Source organism: Sminthopsis crassicaudata, chromosome 5 (genome assembly GCF_048593235.1).
Source record: "Sminthopsis crassicaudata isolate SCR6 chromosome 5, ASM4859323v1, whole genome shotgun sequence".
Lineage (NCBI taxonomy): Eukaryota > Metazoa > Chordata > Mammalia > Dasyuromorphia > Dasyuridae > Sminthopsis > Sminthopsis crassicaudata.
Window position 1 is genome coordinate 41,025,069 of NC_133621.1, and position 21,630 is coordinate 41,046,698.

Here is a 21,630-nt window from a genome sequence, read left to right on the forward strand (position 1 = left end):
TCAAATAGGAAATGGATAACAGAGAGATTATGTAAAGATAAAAGGAAATTTAGCTTCAAAGTGTCTGTTACATTCAAGCTTAACTTTTTCCTAAAAGAGAAAACAAAATAATTTTCCAATAGTCACTCTCCACAATATGGCTCCAAACCATAAAAACTGCCCAAGCACGAAGTGTGTTCTAAGGTTTAATTTTGCCTGCTCCTTTTTATGTTTCTTTTTTCATCTAAATGTAAGCTTTTTGAAGGCTTTCTCTTTGCTTTTATTTGTACCCTCTGTGATCAGTACAGTTGCCTGGCATATCATAAGTGCTTAATAAACTACTTACTTGATTTGACCATAATGTAAATGGCCAGCACACAATGAAACAAATTTTCTGATTTTATTAGTAATAAAGATAATTTTTAAAAATTTACCTTGTTTTTAATCAGCTTAGCTCTCTGAGCAAAGTTAAGAGTTGAGAGAGTTTCTCCAAAACATTTGGATCCAGGATGGACATTTGCAATTATGGCTGTTTTGGCATTACCTCCAAGAGAATCCTGTTTAAAAAACAGACAGACACTAATTTTTCTCTACAGCAAACATGTAATTGGCAAATGGCATAAGAGAGAGCTGTTTCCATGACCAATTCACTTAGTGTGATTTTAAAAAGAGTGCACCAAGCAGGTGTCCTACTTTACCCGTAGTAAGAAAGTAAGTTTGGAGTCCCGGTAGCACACATGTCTCTGTTTTCCATTACCAACGTCAACAAGTGCTGTAATCACTTGACCGAGGCAGCTCAATGATCGATTTATATTGCCTGCTTCCTAAATCACAAAAGAGGAAATGCTTAGTTTAGCATGGGCTACTTGTTTTTGTAACCGACCAAATCACAAATGGCAGTAGCTAAAACTTTGACTGGAAGGGCCAAAGTACTGGTAGTGATTTTCTTAAAAACAACAACAAAAGAGAGTGCCTGACTACATGTAGTCTATTTCTACATTTATTTTTTGCATCATTTTTAGTACTCAAAGGAAAACATTTAAATATGTTTGTTCTTCAGTCATTTTTTAGCCATGTCTGATTCTTTGTGACCCTATTTAAGGTTTTCTTAGCAGAGCTACTGAGGTGATTTGTATTTCCTTCTCTATAATTACTAAATGTCTGAAGTCATATTTGAACTCAGGAAGGTGAATCTTTCTGACTTTAGGCCTGGCACTCTCTCTACTTTGCTACCTAACTGCTCAAAGAAACACACTAGATTAAAAAAAAACAAAACAAAACAAAACAAAACAAAAAAACACAACAGTGAATTTCTGCATAATAACTGACTTCTGGAGCAGAATGAATATGTGTCTATTAGGTTTTGATTTGAAAATAGTTTTGAAAGAAATAAATCAGAAAGTAATATACTTTAGGGCTGATTCCTTTTTGCTGGTATTGCACTGGTAGCAGTGGATGCATAAGCTTTAGGAGAAGGTAAGGAAGGAAATGAGACAGTCCAGGTGGTGTAGATTATTATTTTTACTTAGCTCCTCCATAATTTGGGTCCATCCTATCCATCCTATCTATTCTAACCAAGATGGTGAGACCATTTTGTGGAAATGCCACACTTACTCTACTATCTCTACAGTTACCTTGATCTGGTAGGAACTTTCCTCTTAGCTAATTCTACCTGTTCTTCAGACCTTTTCAAAGCTTAGCCCTCTCCATGAAGCATTTCTCAACCATTCTTGACTCATTTGATCTTTCCCTCAACTAAACCATTTATCAACTACAGCACAAACTATGGCACTCAATAAATAGAAACATCAAAGTGGGAACTACTATCTTGCCTTCCTGTAAGAGAATAAGCTCCTCAAAAGCATGTACTAATACTTTTCAGCTATTAGTGGCAGGCCTACAGGAGGGGGTCAAATACTGAAAATCCCACACTGAATTCTTACCTTCAATCTCAAACCTTCTGTATGTGTATCTTTTTGTCTTTCAGATCCAGCTAAGTCTACTAGGTTGAGCTGAGAGGACCGAATATTGACGACATCATTGTTTTTCTCCATCGATTCTATTGTAATTGTAAAGACAGCATGAGACCTGGAAGATTCTCTATTCATAGATGTAGCTGCCACACGTCTATTTCGCCATCCTCCAGATAATACCTAGGAAGAAAGATATTAAAAATCAACAATAGGTACAACCAAAAAATAGAAATTGAAATTGCTAGCCAGAAACCCAAGAATAACTTTATCTGAATAAGAAAATAAGGGATAGCTCCAAGAAAGCATAATTTCATGCATATAGGTACACATGCCAATACTTATATAATAAATGTTTTGATTCTAGAACAGGGCAGAGGAACACATTACCATTATCTTAATTTCACTTGGCAAATGCCAAATGGTTTATCAAGTAGGGTTATGTACTTCATGACTTTTAAAGTTCCTGCTAAGCCCCAAATTCTATGCTACTATGGTGATAGCCTACTTTGTATCAATATATGCAATAATACCACCACTTTCACATCATTACAAAAGGGTTACATGACATAATTTCCATCAGGTTTCCAGGCAAGACACTTCACCTTTTAAGCCTCAGTTTACTCAACCACAAAATGAAAAGCTGGCTAATGCCATCTTTTAGAAATCTACAATCCACAGCCTACCCCAGTACTCTCAAGTAGCATGAGATGAATAAATATTGAACAATATAATCTTCAATTTCTCACAACTAACAAGTGGTCAGGAAGCCTCTCCCTAAAAATACTCACTGACCACAACTTGCTCTCCCATAGGAAAATATTCTCCTTTGAATAATTCAAATTATCAGGAAGTTATTTCTTTTTTTTTTTTAATTTAATTTTTATTTTATTTTATAATTATAACTTTTTTTTTTTGACAGTACATATGCATGGGTAATTTTTTACAACATTATCCCTTGCACTTACTTCTATTCAGATTTTTTCCCTTCCTCCCCCAACCCCCTCCCCCAGATGGAAGGCAGTCTTATATATGTTAAATATATTACAGTATATTCTAGATACAATATATGTGTGTAGAACCAAATTTCTTGTTGCACAGGAAGAATTGGATTCAGAAGGTAAAAATAACAGTTTACACTCATTTCCCAGTGTTCCTTTTCTGGATGTAGCTGATTCTGTCCATCATTAATCAATTGGAATTGGATTAGCTCTTCTCTGTGTTGAAGATATCCACTTATCAGGAAGTTATTTCTAACAGAAGCTTGTCCTACTGCTACTTTTGCCCATTATTCTTACTTCTACCCTCTGAAAGCAAAATTTTATCAAATAAAATATCTTTTTTTCCAATACTTAAAGGCAGCAACAATGCTTCCTCAAAAAAGTAGAGAAGGAAACTGGTCTTGGCTAGTTCTTTTTTTGTGACACTGCTCTCTTTGTACTGTCCTTTTCTGACTCTTTTTTTGCTGGTTCATGATCCCTATCATGCCCCCTAATTGTGGGTATACTCCAAACCTCTATCCTGGACTCTCTTCTCTGGTATAAACTGTCAGTGACCTTATGACTACCACAATTCTATTCATCATCACTATGAAGACAATTTCCTAATATAATTCAGGACTAGTCTCTTGCATTCCAATCATACTTCTCCAACTGTCTATTGTATATTTAAAACTCACCATGTCCCAATTCATTATCTTTACCCCCAAATCCATTTCTTTTTTGAACTTTCCTATTTATGTTAAGGGTACTGCCATTCTTCTGGTGAAATAATACTGGTATTCTTCACTGTTCACTCAAACTCTACTTATCCAATCAGTTACCAATCTTATGATTTCCATCTCCACAATATCCCTCTCATACCGCCATCTTGTTAGGTCGCACCCAAGTCACTTCCTGCCTGCATAACTGCAAAGATCTCCTCATTGAAAGTCATTGGAGTCTCAAAGACTGGTTCAAATTCTGCCACAGATACTAGTTATACAAACCTAGGCAATTTATTTACCAGCTTCACATTTCTTTATCTATAAAATGGGGATAACAGGTCTCGGAATTGTTGTAAGGATCAAATGAGAATGTTTGTACAGTGCTCTGGAAAAATTCAAAACGTTATGTTACTAGTTATTAATTGGCCTTCATGCCTCAAGTCTCCCCCAAATGACAAACAACAAAAGTGTATGTACTAAAGTATAGAACCAACTAGATCATTTCTCTACTCATTAAATTCCAATGGTTTCCTAGTACCTGTATGTTTAAATATAAATTCTTCTGTCTTGCTTTTAAAGCCATTCCTGATCCCAATCTATCTTTCTAACCATAACGTACATTACTGTCTGTTCTGGACTCTACAATGCAGCCCAACTGGACTTCCTAGGTTTTCTTCCAAGCCATATCTTAGTATCTTTGCATTCATTCTATTAAGAGAAGGCAACACAGAGGAAGGGTCACATCAGATGGAAAGGACCAGTGGTCCTCAGATTTAGTAGTACAGTAGATAGCAATGTAGCATCTTATAATGTTTCCATTGATAAAACATGCATTTCTGAAGCATTCTGGTGGTGAAAATTTGTTGTCTTCGTCAAAAGTAGCTGTAGTTGCTAAGGTGTAAAGGGATGGACATAAATAGCTCTGGCTTCAGGGTAGTCAATAAGCAGCATCTTCAGAAGGCCTGATTCCCTGGATGACAGCTGCTGGGCTGAGCTATCTAGGGATCTTCTGTCTCTTCTTAATATATCACAATATACAAGTTTCCCTTTTACTTTGTCGACTTATATTTATATCAACTATAAGCAGTTACTGTATTAGGAAGAAAATGTACACTTCCTGCAGATCACAAATCATTCAAAATGAAAATGTAAGTTATGTGTCAGGGTCTGTGTTAAGTGTTAGAGATGCAAAAAACAAAACAAAAAACAACCTTTACCCTCAAGGCACTCACAGTATACTAGGGGAGAGATACCAGACAAACAATTATGCGGAAATAAAATTATAAATATGATATAAATGTGCAATTCATCAAAGGCAGAAGAAAATGTTTTTCTCCTCTGAGGCAGTTGGGGTTAAGTGACTTGCCCAGGGGTCACACAGCTAGGAAGGAAAATATATTTTGAAAGGAAAAAGACAAATATGCTGGTTTAGGCAAAGCACAGAGTAAGGTATAGTATTCAGCTAGATTTGTCTAGAAACATGAACTGAAACCAGATTGAGAAGGGCATTAAATGGCAAATAAGTATTTGCATCCATTTTTCTCTCTTGAAAGCTCTATCCTTCCTAAAATGTGGTCCTCATTATTTTGACAATCTGGCTATGGAATCTCTCAGAATCCAGTGGCTCAATAACGTTCCTAGTTCTCAACACCAGGACTCTTATAACAGTTTTAGCCTTTGTGGCTGCCCCATCATATCACCTACATATACTGAGAGCCTAAAGTCTATGAAAATCCATAGAGCTTTTTCAAATGAACTAAAGTCTGGGCAAAATTTCCCCTTCTTGTACTGGGAAACTGCATTTCCCATTAATCTCTATTAAATTTAATTTTATTAGTCTCAAGAGGAAATGCTTTAAAATAATTACTTTTAAAGGAAAGGTTTAAATAACTAAAAGATAACAATGTTAAAAGTTGAAAGAAATATTTGCCAGTCAAGCTTCTCTGAGAATAACTGAGTTTACTGTGTGAGAATTTTAGCAACCAGACTCCCCTGGGAATTAACACGGATTAAAATGCTTGATATTAAATATCTAAATAATATTTTACCACCAAAAATATTTCTTTATGCAAAGGTACAACCTATGAAACAAGCTGTATTTTTCTTTTCTTTTTAAATATATGCACATTCTCCATTACTTATTTGCAAAATATTAATCAATTTTTGGCACTTTTACTTCTGCCAACAATGTGTTGGCAGGATACATGGAATACATGGAAATGTTGCCCAAACACCAAATAACCCAAGACACGTTACCTGATAGGCTTCAGCTGCAGATGTCACCACCTGTTCAACAGCACCAACAACACAGACACCCTTCTTGATGTGTTCCCTTAATAACAGCCCAGAAGAGGCAGAATCCAAAAGATCAAATATCTGCTCATTATAAATTTCAATGAATGAGCACTTACAAAGGAAAGTCTTTCCAGAACCAGCCTGCAAAACATCATTTTTACATGGATGCATCATTTGCACAAGAGCATTTTTTAACACAGATGCAATCATGATAGTCATATCTCACAGACAAATCACAAAGCATACATTTCCTATGAGTTTAACAAAATACAAAAAGCACAAGAAACTAGTGTTTTCACAAGTTTTGATTCACTAAAATATAACATCAAAACAAGAGAAGACACAGACTGAGGGAGTCCTCTGCTGACAATGATGGAAGCCCACAGCCATCCCATGCTGGCAGACCTAGATAATGTGATGATGAGGCCTGCCTAAAACATGCAGGGTGGCAAAGGGAGATTGGGCACAGAATAAAGAAAAATATTTTGAGAGTGTTATTTCTTTTGAAAAGCGTGAGACTAAAGTAATTATTTTCTCCTTTTGCATTGACTTGGAATTAGGATTGATTTGTACTATAACCAAATGAAAGCCATATACAATTATTATCAATCCAATTCCCTCATGTTTCCATCATGTCCTTATAAAGATATGCTCAAAACCATATATTTTATACCTCTTAAAATAAAAATTACCTTCTCCTTTTCACGATCAATTAAAAAAAAGAGATATTCAAAACTTCTGGGAATTACTCCTCTGAGGTTATGAGTGAAATTATCAGATTCAGATGGTCCTAAAGAAAAAAAATTGTAAAGGTTCATAAAATCATCAAGTAGTTGTTTTTATAGTACTAGGCCAGCTATTTCACAAGACTGAAAAAACAATGATTACATAACTAAAAGTAAATTAGTACCTACAATTTTCTTATTTATGCTTTAGTATAAAGTGAACTTTAAAAGTTTGCAGAAAATCTAAATTACAATCCAAAGCAACACTATCTGCAAAGCCAATGCTCTTAAAAGGACCACAACCAACTGAAATCATTCCTTTAATAGCTTTAAAGATCTAGCAATTCTAATATCCAACAACAACAGATTATGACCTGCCATTTACAAGTTGAATTTTTTCAGTCATAACAAGTGGATACATCCTGGAGATTTGGAGAGGTACTTTGGTGGTCTTGCCTTCTTCAAGCTGAAAACATACTTACTGACCATAAAACTTCTCCAGAAAGGCAGAACTCAACAAAATTTGCTATCATTTTGTCAAAGTTTTCAAGATCCCAAGTACCTTCACATCACAATGAGGATTGAACTATCACAATCTGGTGTTTGTTATTCTAACACACACACACACACAAAATCATAGGCACTGCATTTGACAATTTGCTAACTTCCAAATCTCAAAACAAATTTGCTTCATTCCAGAAAATACTTAACTCTTCCAAGTAATGGGAAAAAAACAAAACAAAACAAACAAAAAACAACAACAACAAAAAAAAAACAGCAAAAGAAACTATCCCTCAAGATCTCAAAAGGCTATGAAGGAGAGCAGAAAAGGACTAAGTGAGGTTTTTTGTTTCCTGTTAAACACTGTAGATAAACAAGTTTTTAAAAAGAAAATGATTTAAACTCTACTTTAAAAAGATAACAGCCTCCAAATTAATAGTAACAATCCAAGATGAGTGCTAAAAGTTAACCTAGACAATGATCAGTATACCAGTGGACAAAAAGGCAAAGAAAATATTCAGGAAAGGGGAGGAAGTTAAACATAACTGCAATGCAAATTTTAACTTTTTATTAAATGATGCTATTTTTAAGAGGTAAATTTAAGATGAACGTTAAATATTAGTTTATGCCGTGAGTGGAACATAAAACTTATGTAGTTCATCATCCCTCAAAAGCATGCATAATCTAAAAACTTTAAGAGATAAATTTGGTCATGTTCTCATATTGTTGATAAACAGTATCTTAGAAAACATCCCTTGATGCCATTAAAACAAAACAAAACAAAACTCTGAGATGGAGAAACCACTGTCTGATTCAGTAGAACATTTTAAAAATATTTACTAAAAAAAAAAAAAAAAAAATTTACTTACCCATCATAGTAAATGTTTTTCCTGAGCCAGTTTGTCCACTAGAAAAGACAAATAATAATAATAATAATAATAATAATAATAATAATAATAATAATAATAATAATAATACTTAAGACTACTTCCTTTTAATGATACCTACCAAACACAATTTTTTTTCCCCAAAGCTAATTATTCCTTAAAAGTAAATCCACTAAATCCATTCATGAAAAAAATTTTGGAGCTTAGAGGCAAATATATTTTCTCTTTCTGGTCAACTCTTATTAAAACTAACAGGAAAACCAAGAATGGAGGGGAAAAAAATGTCTATATGCATGAACTTGACTCAAGTGAAAACTCAATTCACTTAGAAATTCTAACAAGGGGGGCGTCACATGGTGCAGCATGGTCCTGGAGTCAGGAGGACCTGAATTCAAATGTGACCTCAACACTTACCAAGCTGTGCCACCTCAAGCAAATCACTTAACCTCAATTGCCTCTTAAAAAAAAAGAAAATTCTAACAAGAGTACATGACAGTATAATTTTAAAACTTTTCCTTATCAATTATGAAAAAACTCTGGTCATATAGTGGTTGCAAAAATTATAGTTTTTGAGCTTTCTGTAGTTGAAAGTTCTGTAGTTTGTTTTTCTAAAATTATTTACCCTAGATATCACTGAAAGCTTTTTTTAAAAGCCATTAAATATTGTGCAAGTTAAGCATTACAATTAATGACTGATCTACAAAGATAATGATATCAAAAATAAAATGGTTCAAGCTACTGCTTTTATTCAAAATTAATTTTTTAAAAAATTTTACTACCAAAAATATTCCTTAAAAACTATTATTCTGTTGGGAAAGCAATATTACAAAGTATTATCTGCCTCATTGCCCAGGAAAGGAAATTTAATTCTGTTAAATAAATTACTTCATTTTTTTTAGGAGGATAAGTGAATAGCAAAAGTGAATTTTCCTTGTACAATATTAAAACATGAGAGGTGTTATTTATCATCTTGACTTTTTCACATTTTGACCATCTAAATCATAAAAATATAAATCCAAAAGATCTTAAAATATTATATATAATTCGTGACATTCTTCATTATAATTCCCTCTGGTTAAAAAGATTTTGTCAGAAGCTACAGAAAAAGTTCTAAGCAAAAAAACTGCTAAAAGACTACATACACATTTTATACAAACTAACATACATTTACCTACAAAGTTACACTAATCCCATAAACCACTCATCATTTCTGACTTCAAAACTAGATGAACCCATGATTTTCTTTTCTTTTTTTTTCCCCCTGTGGCTGGGGTTAAGTGACTTGCCCAGGGTCACACAGCTAGGACGTGTTAAGTGTCTGAGACCAGATTTGAACTCGGGTCTCCTCAACTCAAGGCTGGTGCTCTATCCATTGTGCCACCTAGCTGCTCCCCCCATGATTTTCAAAATACTAAAAAACCAGTGAATTTTATTGACATTTCTAGTAACTTTTTTTCTTTATATCTTACATAAACGTAAATTAAACTTACTATGCAAAGATGGTACCATTGTAGCCATTCATACAGGATTCAACAATGTTTTTAGCCACACTCGAAAATATCGACTCCTATGATTTAAATACCAAAATGCAGTATTAAAAATTTATAATTAAAGGGCCAGCCAGATGATGCAACAGATAAGAGTACCACATTGAGTCAGGTGAACCTGACTTCAAATCTGGCACATTAGTTTCAGATGCCTTTAGCAATTTATATTAAACTACATAATCACCTAAAATTCAACCTATAGGGGTATTACTCAGAAGTCATGACACATAAAAATTAGGTTTACTACAACAGGGATGAACATGCATGTAGAAATCAAAACTGGAACAAAGAGTTACAAACCTCATACAAATTTACATTTTTTAAAATAGCAAAGGAAGGAGGGGATATCAGGAAGGATCATGACATCAGAAGGAAAACACTTCAGCAAAGCTGGGGAAAAAAAGACATCACTCCTAACAGGGAGGAACAAGGTGATGGCAAAAGCCACATTTTTCCCCCCTCAGATCTGCTTATCTGCAAAGGGTCCCAGCTACACAAGCATTACCTCAGCTTGCCACAGACTAGCTGGCACCTGCTTTGCCTCCCCACCATACACAGGAAGTCCAGTTTGGGGTACAACAAATTATGTCAATTTGAAACTATCCTTGACACATTCAGGGCCTCCTGCATGTTCTGGAAAATATGGCAACTCAAAAAGACAAATTTAGAGTACCCCTTAATACTAAAAAAAAAATCAAATATTGTCTTTTATTGTTTAGAGACAAGGCAATTATTTAGGGACTGATTATTTTATAAATTACTACAAAATGTAAATTCTGATTCCTTTCAAATTTGGAATTTGTGTGATTCTGAGTCACTAACTTCTTACTTTTCAGATTCCTACAGATCTACCTATGGGCTAGAAAATTGTTTAAAACAATCTTAGGTCAAGGCTTAAAATATTAAGGATGCCCTCAACAACTGGGTTCAGAAATTCTCATGCTATAGTAATATAATTCTCACATGAGAATACTTGTTTATCTAATGTAAGTCAATTATGAATTTTAATATTCTTATTAATATCAATAGTGAAGTAGTAGATAGAATGCTGGTGTTAAGGCAGGGTCAAACCCTGACTCTGACAAAATAGCTGTGTAGTCTTCCTGTCGTCTATAAAATCTGGAAAACAACAAACTAGTAGCTACCTCATAGCGTTGTTGTAAATCTCAAATAACTAATGTTTTACAAACTAAAGTTTGTAAATTTTAAGCACAAAGTATTAATTATTATTACTCCAATTTGCTTAATTCTAATTTGTATTTTAATTCATTATATGTACATTATAAGTAACAAAACAGTATTTATTTAAAAACAGCTTATAATTTCAGTCTTTTCATTAAGCTAGACTGGCCTTTCCCTCAAGTAGCATATTGGCCTTTAACCCTTTTGTGGTCTTGCAAGCAAGCATGAAAGCCATCAGGTAGAAAAATGTAGTTTCTGTTTCATCAAAAGTTTGGATGAAAAAGAATCACCAACTATTTATCAAAATTAGTCCTCTGCATACTTGCAAATTTTTAAAAATCTAATTCTTATATGGAACAAAATTATTGGGTTTTCATGTACATAGAAAGGCTCTCCTTTTCAAGTTAAAAATTATACTTACCTGAGTGGTGTTCATATCTGCAACATGATCAAACGTGAAGATCTTGGGCTCAGGTTTAGAATGCAGGCGGAGGGTATTGGAGGTGAGCACTGACAAACACAAGCCAGAATGCTCTCCATCATTGAGTATGGGTCCTTCAGTAGGGGGTCGGACTCTTATAAAAACTTTGATGACATCACCCTCATTACTAGAAGAAAACAAATGTATACAAAGTCTACCAAAGATGAATTTCTAATTAAAAGGTATTTAAAAATATGCATGATAATCTGACTGCAATTTCTCTATTCAATAAAACTTTAGCACCAATCTATGCTGTCTTTTCCTTTCTAATCCATTCTCATCTCATTTCATCTCTCTTTTTCACTTTCTACTGTAAGTTAGAGGGTATTTATTTCAAGAAGCTTCAAGTGTTTTTCAAACTCATTCTGACATCATGAGGCATGTAGCATGAAGACATTCATGCTACTATTCACAATGATTAATTTATAGATTAGAAGTGATTGATCAAGCTTCCAGCTAATTAAAGAAGAAAAAAATCATCGATTAGAAACAAGAGTTTATTATTCTATACTATATTCTATATTATATTCAGTTTCCAAAATACTTCTCTCATAAGAACCCTATGAGGCAGATAACAGAAGTATCATTACCTTCTTTTATAAAGAAAAAGAGGAGGGTTGGAGAAATTAAATGGCTTACTTGTGTTAATTAATTATGTGTTAAACCAAGATACTAATTAATGTCTTTTGACTCAAAGCCCTTTCCTTTAATTAAGAACCTACTGCCTCCCCAATCCATGTTGTTTTTTTGAGACTACGCTTCTACAAGATCTTCAAAATGCTACTAAAGGAAGTTTTTTTTTTTTTTTTTTTTTTTACCTTGCTTGGTTAGATTGTGATGATGTTACAGCACGTAAACTGTCTAGAAAACAAAGAGTAAAATAAAATTAAATATGAATTAAACAGGCACCACAGGATACTTAGATACTGATTTTTTTTTTTCCTTACCTCTCCAACATTTAAAGAGATGTAGTGAAAGTAAAAATGATCTTTATTTTTCAATTAAGGGAATGATATTCTCAGTGAAAAAAGTTTTTTGAAGACAGAAAATATCATGTAACAAAACCTCAGTTATCTGGGAACCATATGTCTAGCAGTCAATCAAAAAAATGGATACTTCTAGACACAATCACAGATTTTTAAAAAATAACTTTTGATATCAAAGTTGCATTTTCTAGGTCTTCCAAGTAACAAAACACAGAAGCATGGAATGGCTATGACTGATGACACATCCAGAAAAAGGCCAATGTTTTCACACAAGAAAAAAGAAAAAGTAGAGGAGGGGAAAAATCACTTAGACAACTCCTGATGTATTCAATATTCAAACCTATAAAATCATAGATCTTTAAAGTGCAGAAGAAATGAACTGTCCTATAATTGCAGTGGTGAGTCTGATGTAAACTCTGTGCCCACCGTGAATGGATCTTTATCAAGTGGATAGTGGCAGAGGAATGGGTACAAATCCTGCTTACAGCGCAGAGGAGCAGTGTGACCAATAGCAAATGACTTAGCTTCTTAGCGCCATATACAACTCTATACTCTTAAGACTAGAGGTACTGGTGAGGTGTTGAAACACACTGGTTTCTACAGTGGGAATTAAGACTTTATAAATATTACAGGTCCAACAGAAGGTGGAAGGAAAAAAAAGAAAATAAAGAATAAAAATAGTGTATGTTTTCTTAGCCTAGATTCAGAAAAAGAAACCCACTTCCAGTTTTTTCTAGTCTTACTACTACACTTCCTACAAACCAGCTACGGTTTTAAAGATAGCACTTTCCTCTACTTTAACCAGAACAACATATAGCAATGGGATGAATGCAAAAGCAAAGAATCTGTTCTTTCTATTAAGCCAGATGTTAAATTTGCATAAATAGGTAAAACAATGTTACTCTTCTCACTAAACTTGGATTTTGGAAAACGACATTATTTCCATATTGTTAGTGTAATGCGCTTGTTTTTAGTGAAGATTTAAAACACATCAATTTTATTTCTAAATGGCTGTGATTCACACAAGCAAAAGCTCTTGGAGGTTCTCAATCATTTTAAAGAGTGTCAATGGGTCCTGAGACTAAAAGGTTTAAAAACCATTTGTCTACTAGAAAAAACAATGAGTTAAGCTTCTGAGTGCTGCAATGTTCCCACAGGAGACGGATCCAAATCCTGTTTTCTTTGTGTTGGTAGCATCTAAACCAAAACCTTTTAGCGCGCCTTCCATGCACACTTGTTCCACGGAATCAGAACAGACCATACTACTTTAAAAAAATTTATATGTGAAATACACACGCAAGTCAATATCTCTATATTTACTACTCTATGGCTGTTACTTCGTAGCTTTTTGTGCCCCCCATTGGGGTGTTCTACACTGGTTTGCCATTTCCTTCTCCGGCTCATTTGACAGATGAGGAAACTGAGGCACTCGGGATGAAGTGACTCGCCCAAGGTCACACGGCTGGCAGCATTTGAACTTGGGGCTTCCTGACTCCAGGCCTGGCACCACCTGGCGGCTCAACGTGACAGGCCGCAGGTTATTGCACGTTATGTATCGAGTTGTAGGATGTTATGCATGATAGCTGACGTTACGTTCTATGCAATGCCACGGGGTCAATAGTAATCTAAACAGGGGGCTCGGCTACGGGCCCAGGAAGTCGCAGCCCCTCCCCCCACGTCTCCCGGCCAGACCCCGGGGACTCTCAGTCCAGGCCAGATTGGGGGAGGGGGGCGGGCCTCTCCTCCCACTCCCGGCAGGGACGGCGATAAGATCCTCTCCCCACATGCACACACGCACCCATTCATCTTTCTTTGACATCATGTGCCCTCTCCCCCATCCACACATGCTCACACTCACCTTTGACACCAGGTGCCATGACGCTCCCGCTCCCCAAACCTAAATCCCCCAACCCTAGTCCCCAAAGAAGAGCCGCTATCCGGAGTTCGAGCAAAATGGCGGTGTGTTTGAATTTGGCGCTGGGAGGCCGGAAAGGGGCGGAGCGAGCTCTCCCCTGGAAGCGCTGACTGGAGCTGCCATGAAAGGGGCGGAAGTCAGTGGAAAAAGGGTGGGCCCCTATCACATGTAAGGGAGATAACGTCACGAGTTAGTCCCGCCCCCGGCTACGGAGGCCGGGATGGAAGAAGGCGTTCTTGTACTTCCGGGAGACGGGTAAGATCCGGGCCTTCTTTGCCTTTCTTCCATTTCCAATCGCTTCCCCTCAGAGAAACCATGAGCAAGCGAAATCAGGTATCATATGTGCGTCCGCCGGAGCCGGCGTTTCTGGCCCGCTTCAAGCAGAAGGTCGGCTATAAGGAAGGGCCCACCGTAGAAACCAAGGTGAGGAGGAACTTGACCCGCCCCTTGAGTTGCTAAGGAAACCCCATCCTGGCCTCTTCACTTCCGGTTGCTGCTGCGCTCTACGGGCCGCCAACTGGGTCAGGCCAGTCCTTGTACTTGTAGCGTAGCTCCTTGCCCCCAGGAAGGGGGGGATGTAATTCAGGCTCGGGTAGCGGGCCGGGGGAGACGTGGACCACGTAGAAGACTGGAATCCAAATCTTGCTTCCGATCCTGGGCAATTTCAGCTGGGTCTGCCTCAGTTTCTTCATCTGTAAAATCGGGATAGTGCCGCGGTCCCCTTCCCCCCAGGACCAGAAGGGATAATGTATCCACGGAATCTTGCAGTTTTTAACATGTTCTGTAAACTTTACTATTTGCAAATTTTACTAATTAGTAAATTTTACTTTAGATTACTTAATTAAACTTTGCTTTTTTACTGTTTTCATTCTTACTTGCCCCAAGATTGGGGTAGCAAGGTCCCTCCCCTCTGAATGATAATAGTAACGGTTCCCTGACTTCTGAAGAATAATAACTACAATAGTAATGCAGTTCTCACTCTAAATAGTAATAATAACAGCTATAACAATGCGGGTCCCTCACCCGTGAATAATAACAATAATAATACCAGAAGAGCTTGCATTTATGGGGTACTTTAAAGTTTGCAATTTTTTGGTAATTTTTATCTTTATTCTTTTTTTAAGCTATTTTTTTTTTTTACCATTTACAATTAGATCTCATTTGAGCTTCACCAGGGTGATAGAAGGTGGGACTGTCCTATTCCCTTTCACTGAGGTCCCGCAGGCTGAGTAGCTCATTCAGTCCCCGTCTAGGGAAGGCCAGAGGTGAGTCTGAATTCCTGGCCCACAGAAGCCCTTCGCTGCCCTCTGTTGGACCACAGATTGGTCTGGGTGCTTTAGGCCTGAGCCGCTGGCCTGCCCACCGGCGCTGGCCCGTTTGTGTCAAAATCAGCATTCATTTTGGAGACGTGGCAGGCGCAGCTGTAACTAGTTCGTTTTGCTTGTACGTTTGGCAAACAGCAAACATTAAAATTAAAAAAAAACCTGCTTTCAATCCAACTTTTTCATGCAAACGTAGTTGGGCAGCGGAGAGCCCAGCCCGGGCCAAGAAGGTTGCCCTGGAGGGAAGCTGTGGCAGAGCGCGTCCTCAGTCCTGGAAGATGCTGGGTCCCAAGAGGGTGGATCCCCTCCCCCAGATTTCACATAACCCTTTACACAAGATCTGGCATTCAGTAGGAGGAGAAAAATGACAAAGAGCGCGGTGTTGCCTGAGCCTTCCTGGAAGCGCTTCTCTGATTCTTCTAAGACGTGCATGGATTTGGATCTTGAAGCCTGGACCTTATTGGACCACGCGTAACCTGGAAGGCTCCAAGCGCAGACCTGGCCACTCTTTGTCCAGCAGCCAGTTTAGCCAGATATTAAGAGGCTTGTCACCATTGGGTTGGCTGCCAGATGCCTGGATTTTGGGGGACCTGGCCACTAATGAGCACTAGTTACTAGAAAGAGCTCGTCTATTCCAATATCTCTATCTTACAGAGAAAAAAAGGACGCGGTTTGTGTCTCTGTCCACATTATGTAGCCCGTGCGACGGCTCAGTCCTTCATGGCTGATGCATTCTGCAGCCTCCGTTGGAGATGGGGCTGCCTTGGGGAAGCTGTCCCATCCTTTCTACGGTGGGCCGCAGTCCCAGACCCCGCTTTCCCGGTCCTGGCCCTTGGTTCTGCAGGACTCTAGTGTGACCTTTGGCTTTGCTCTCAGTTCAGAGGGCTCGCCCCCAAGGCTGCTGGTCTTCCCAAGTATTCACCGGATCCCACCTTTCTCTCCTGCTGAGAGGATGGGACTCTTTTTAGCATAGAACAAGCTTCCTGACTTCTCAGAGCCCGCAGGCCGGTCCGGGTGACCACGTGAAAGCCTTATCCTGTATTTTAATTTTCTTTACCTGCCGCTTCCCAGGCGGTGCTCCTGGTGAGGAGATGCTGTTGCTCCAACTGTGAAGTCTCAGCCCTGGAGGCTTCAGTGACTTATCTGTGGTCACCTAACTTCCCTGTCTAAGAGATAGAACCTCGATATGGGTCTTCCTGACTTTAGTCAGAGACTCTCTCTCTCCCTCTCTCTTTTTTTTTTTTTTTTTAATTTTCAAAACAAGTGCATGGATAATTTTTCAACATTAACCCTTGTAAAACCTTGTGTTCCAATTCCCCCCCCTTCCCTAGATGACAAATTATCCAATATATGTTAAACATGATAGAAATATGTGTTAAATCTAATATACGCATACATATTTATACAATTATCTTTCTGCACAAGAAAAAATCAAATCAAAAAGAAAAAAATGAGAAAACAAAATACAAGCAAACAACAACAAAAAGAGTGAAAATGCTATGTTGAGAACCACACCCAGTTCCCACAGCCCTCTCTCTGGGTGCAGATGGCTCTCTCCATCACAAAACCGTTGGAACTGGGCGGACCTCTCTCTTGAGCCTAACTTCAGGAGGCCATATCATAAGGAACCACATTTCTAATCATGAAGGACAATTCCATGGAGTAGGCAGGATGAGAGAATGTCAGCTGAGGGGAAGAGGGTGTGCTGGAAGCAGAGATGGAGAAGCTGAAACAGACCTCATGTCGGTGTTCTGATGATGCTGGTGACGGGAATCTTCAGAGCCCCGCTCTCCAGAGTCCCATTTATCATGAGGGCAAAGGGAAAAGGAGAGATGCACATGGTAATAAGAAGCCGCCTTCCAAGAACTCTTTCGGAAGAATTCTGTGATGGAAACCAAAGCTACAGAGTCATACTAATCAATTAAAATGAATAATATTCACAATCAAGAGACTTTTTTTTTTTTCAAAGGAGTCTATCATTCAGTGAGTATTCAATCTAAGACTAATGACTCTTCTGGCTTACAAACATGAAATTACTGACCTACTGCGAATATAACATCTTTTTCAGTGATTTTTTCCCAGTTGTGGTTTTTGTATTAATTCATTCATACCATTCTCAAATTTCCTGGTGGCCAGAGGCCAGCTTTTACAATTGAAAGGAACCTGCCTCGAGATGGCATCTAAATTTAATTGGCTCACATGACATTCCCATCTCAGCCTTGGCATTAGTATCAAAAAACTCTAACCAACTTCCCAATTACTTACAAACTGATAAAACATCTGAGCTAAGGATCGTCTCTTCATATGGTTCACGGTAATCTACCCACCCACTATAGGCTGTTTAGTCAAATCCTAGAGTAAAGACAAGATACTCTCTAGCTATAACTCAATTTAAATGAAAATTCTTTTTTTTCTTTTTTAAATAACAGATCAAACACTCAAGTTATTTTATTTTCATACCTTTCAACTTAGCTATAGATTGTTAGAAATTAGAATTAATTTATAAATTTCTTTTCCTTATTGTCTTGAGAATTCATCCAACTTAATAGAATTAATAAATCTATAATAACACTAGAAGACAGTTATATAAATGCTGAAATTTTAAACTATTGTTTTAAAGTTTTGTTACATAAAACAAAAATTTAATGAGCATTTCTTCTTCCTTTCCTATGCCATGATGTAGTACTGCCTGCATAAAATCTTTTACAATTTAATTAAAGCCTCTGGAACTCTGGGAAATATGCCTGAGATATTTAGATTTTTTATCCTTTAGTTTTTAATTAAAAATCCAATATTGTAACTGAGAAATTTGTTAGTAATATCAAACCTAAAACCGGGCAGCCAGCAGATGGAGTACAGAATATATTCTTCCAAGTATACATTGATAGAATTGATAAAATTGAAATGATTTTTATTAAGCATCCACCAGAAAACCTCAGCGTTTATGTTGTAGGACTCTGACAACTCAAAATAGCTTTTTTTTTTTTTAAGATCCTAAAGCGTGGCATAAATGATAGAAAAGAGAACACTCTATTTTTTCAGGCTTCTGAGTTAACACAGCTTGTTAATAAAGGATCCCTGAATCTGGGTTTGTAAACTAAGGAAGGTGTTTAATCATGGCTTCTCTGTTCTTAGGAAATAGACTTTTATTTTGGAAGTAGTTGCCTGTGCTGAAAGAAATTATTAGTAGGCAACAGTGAGTTTAATAACTACTATTGGGGCTGCCTTTTTAAAACCACTGTTTGGTTTTTAAAGTAGAGGAGTTTTTATAAGACATTGATGCGGGTTGTGCTCCCCTTGGGAAACTAATCCTTTCAGATTGATTTATTGCTTTCTGATTCCCAGCCCCTCCTAGCTGATGCATTATCAATTAAAGAAGCTAGGACCTTTGACTCACAAATCCTGTCAAAAGCCAACTAGATTTCAATTAAACCTAATTTCATTTAGTTACCCCAATTCTAATTCTTAAATGAGATAACATAAGTAGAGTACTTTGTAAACTTAACCTATTGTAAAAATGCTAGTTTTGTTGTTGTTATTACCACCAAACTAGACTGAGTAGAGACCAGGTAACAGAGTAGGCTTGTCAGGTTTGCAGAGCTTCCTTATGAATGTAACCACAGCTAGTCATTGCGCATTTATTGAGCACTTACTTTGTGCTGAAGATGCAAAGATGCAAGTCAAAGGAGCCAGCAGCCTAATGGGAGGAACAAGAAGCTCATCAACCAAGTTACAAAGTGGTTGTGATCTTCATCAGTGGAAGGCGTGACTGGATAATGAAACTACAAATTCCTGAAATGTTGGTGTGATCATGTACAGTACTTTTAAAGGATTTGTGCTTATTGGTTGATTGAAAATGAGAACAGAGTGATATGCAATTTTGAATGTACCAGAACAAGGCTCAAGAAAGATCGGTATGGGAAAATTGCATAGAGTGGGTTGTGAGAGCAATGATTATTAATAATTATTTCCCCTGCCTTCATTTGTCTCAATGGGACTACAAGAGTGATGGAATTCATACATGTTGGTAAGCCTAGAAAATCATCAAAAAGAAGAAAATGGACAGATGTCTTAAAAAGCAGAGGAAATGAGGGGTATCAGTAAGGCATGGTACAGATTTGCCTTTCAACCACTATAAAATTCATTGGAGGCACTTTTTTACTTAGTAAGGGCATAGTTATAAGAACTTAGCAAGGTTTGTTTTTTTTTTTTTTTTCCCTCCCATTTTGCAATTTCAGAGATGTGGAGTTGGTTGAGGTTAATGATTTGCTTTGTGTTTGGGGCTTTTCTTCTAGAAAATTCAACCTGAAATCCCTGAGGGAGATGATGACAGGAGTGACAATGAAGATGAGCAGCCACAAGTTGTCGTGCTGAAAAAAGGAGATTTATCAGCAGAAGAAGCAATGAAAATTAAGCAGCAGATGAAATCTTCCAAACCAGGTATATTCTAAGTCAGTTTCATTTCCAGATGATAGCAGTAAATTAAAACATGCGATGATTTTTTAAATCATATTTTCTTGATATATTTAATATGATAGCTACTAGCATTTTATTAGGTGCTCCTAAGTCAACTTACCTGAAAACCTACTAAAAGCCTCTGAAAAAGTAGAAGAATCAAATGAAGCTTCTAAGTCATCACACCATTTGTATGGATCTTTAAAAAGTTTCATTTTCCTGCTCCCATTTACCCTACTCTTGATTTAAAAAAGAAAAAAAAAGATGAAAAACAAAACCCTTGCAACAAAAATATGCCTAGGCAAGCAAAACAAATTCCCATCTTGACCATGTCTAAAAATGTAAGTTTCATTCTTCACCTTGTACTAATCACTTCTCTGTCTAGGGCCTGGTAGCATGCTTCAACTAGTCCTCTGGAATTGTGGTTGGTCATTTTATTGTCCAGGGTTCTTGTAGCTTTCAAAGATGCTTGTTTTTAGAGTGGTGTTGTTATTATGTAAATGGTTCTCCTGATTCTTTTCACTTCCCTCTGCATCATTTTATAAAAGTCTTCTTCTCAGGGTTCTGAAAATCCATGTCTTTCATTGTTTTCATACCACATATTAGAATTGCATCATGTAAGGAGAAATTGAGGGATGCTTCCAGCTCTTTGGGTGGATCATTGTGGCTAACTTTGTGGGCAGATATGGACAAGAGGTACATAGAATAGGCAAGCACAGATGGCTTAAGATCTGTATATTTCGAGGGAATATTTACATTGATAAGTTCCTAGCTCCATTTTAATAGAGGACAGCTATTGTTTACAAGTCAGGTGCAGATTTTTAGATTTCATTTGTATCTACTAATAGGCCCCAATCAGGATTTGCCCCATTTTTTCTTTTATTTTGATAGCTTTATTAATAACTCCAGTTTTTTCTCTAGTTCTCAAAAGAAGTGCTTTAAAAAAAAAACATCTTTCCAAAAATAATTAGTCATTAAAAAAGCATAACCTTTATGTAACTGTCTAATTTTAATGAAATCTTATATTGTAGTTATACCACAAATTATAGTTAGAGTTAACATGTATACAGTGTAAGGATTGCCTCCCAGAAAGGGACTAATGAGGTATTTTTGTCCTTGTCAAGAGGTCTAGACAGATCAAGTAGCCAATAAGTGCCACTATGTGCCAGGTACTGAGATACAAATTTAGTTCCTCTTCTTAAAGAGCTAGCAGTCTGATTCCAATAGAATTGTTTGTAAATAGTCTTTTTTCAATAGTCATCCCTGTAGAGCTCTTAGTAGTTTTTTGTGCTGCTTTCCATCCCCTCCTCCTAAATTTTTTCATTTTAGAGACAACATACCTGATTTTACTAGTTCATCCTTCTCTTCCTGTGTTCTCCAAGGTTTCGTTTTCTTCTCCTCTCTTTCCACTTTCTTCTTTGATAATCTTGTATTCTATGATTCTCACTTTCATCTCTTTGTGATGACTCCAAAGTCAGTTCTATCTAGTCCCAAACTTCTTGTTCTCCAGACCTATACGTCCAGTTACCCATAGGATATCTTCACCCAGATCTCTCACTGTTCTTGTACATTTAATGAGCCCCAAATTGAGCTCATCATCTTCCTCTGAACCTGCCCTTCTCATGATCCTATTTTTCTCTATGGTTTTATCATTCTTCCCATGTCCCATGTTGGTAATCT

The 21,630-nt window shown here is 36.9% G+C and overlaps 2 protein-coding genes across 3 annotated transcripts in view; one reads left to right on the forward strand and one right to left on the reverse strand.

Moving 5' to 3' along the window:
- KIF15 (kinesin family member 15) overlaps positions 1-14,228 on the reverse strand; it is a 46,237-nt gene extending 32,009 nt beyond the window's left edge. The window contains exons 1-10 of the mRNA XM_074271692.1: positions 14,117-14,228; positions 12,091-12,133; positions 11,213-11,399; positions 9,553-9,629; positions 8,045-8,082; positions 6,642-6,739; positions 5,911-6,090; positions 1,923-2,132; positions 678-803; positions 414-536 (exon numbers count right to left, since the gene is read on the reverse strand). Of these exons, the coding sequence (XP_074127793.1) occupies positions 414-536; positions 678-803; positions 1,923-2,132; positions 5,911-6,090; positions 6,642-6,739; positions 8,045-8,082; positions 9,553-9,629; positions 11,213-11,399; positions 12,091-12,133; positions 14,117-14,135 (1,101 nt within the window). The 5' untranslated portion in view covers positions 14,136-14,228. The remainder of the gene's footprint in view (positions 1-413; positions 537-677; positions 804-1,922; positions 2,133-5,910; positions 6,091-6,641; positions 6,740-8,044; positions 8,083-9,552; positions 9,630-11,212; positions 11,400-12,090; positions 12,134-14,116) is intronic.
- Positions 14,229-14,382: 154 nt separating this feature from the next.
- KIAA1143 (KIAA1143 ortholog) overlaps positions 14,383-21,630 on the forward strand; it is a 38,082-nt gene continuing 30,834 nt past the window's right edge. For both annotated transcript variants that reach the window (XM_074271693.1, XM_074271694.1), the window contains exons 1-2: positions 14,383-14,596; positions 19,791-19,935. In XM_074271693.1, coding sequence (XP_074127794.1) covers positions 14,489-14,596; positions 19,791-19,935 — 253 coding nt within the window. In that variant the 5' untranslated portion in view covers positions 14,383-14,488. The remainder of the gene's footprint in view (positions 14,597-19,790; positions 19,936-21,630) is intronic.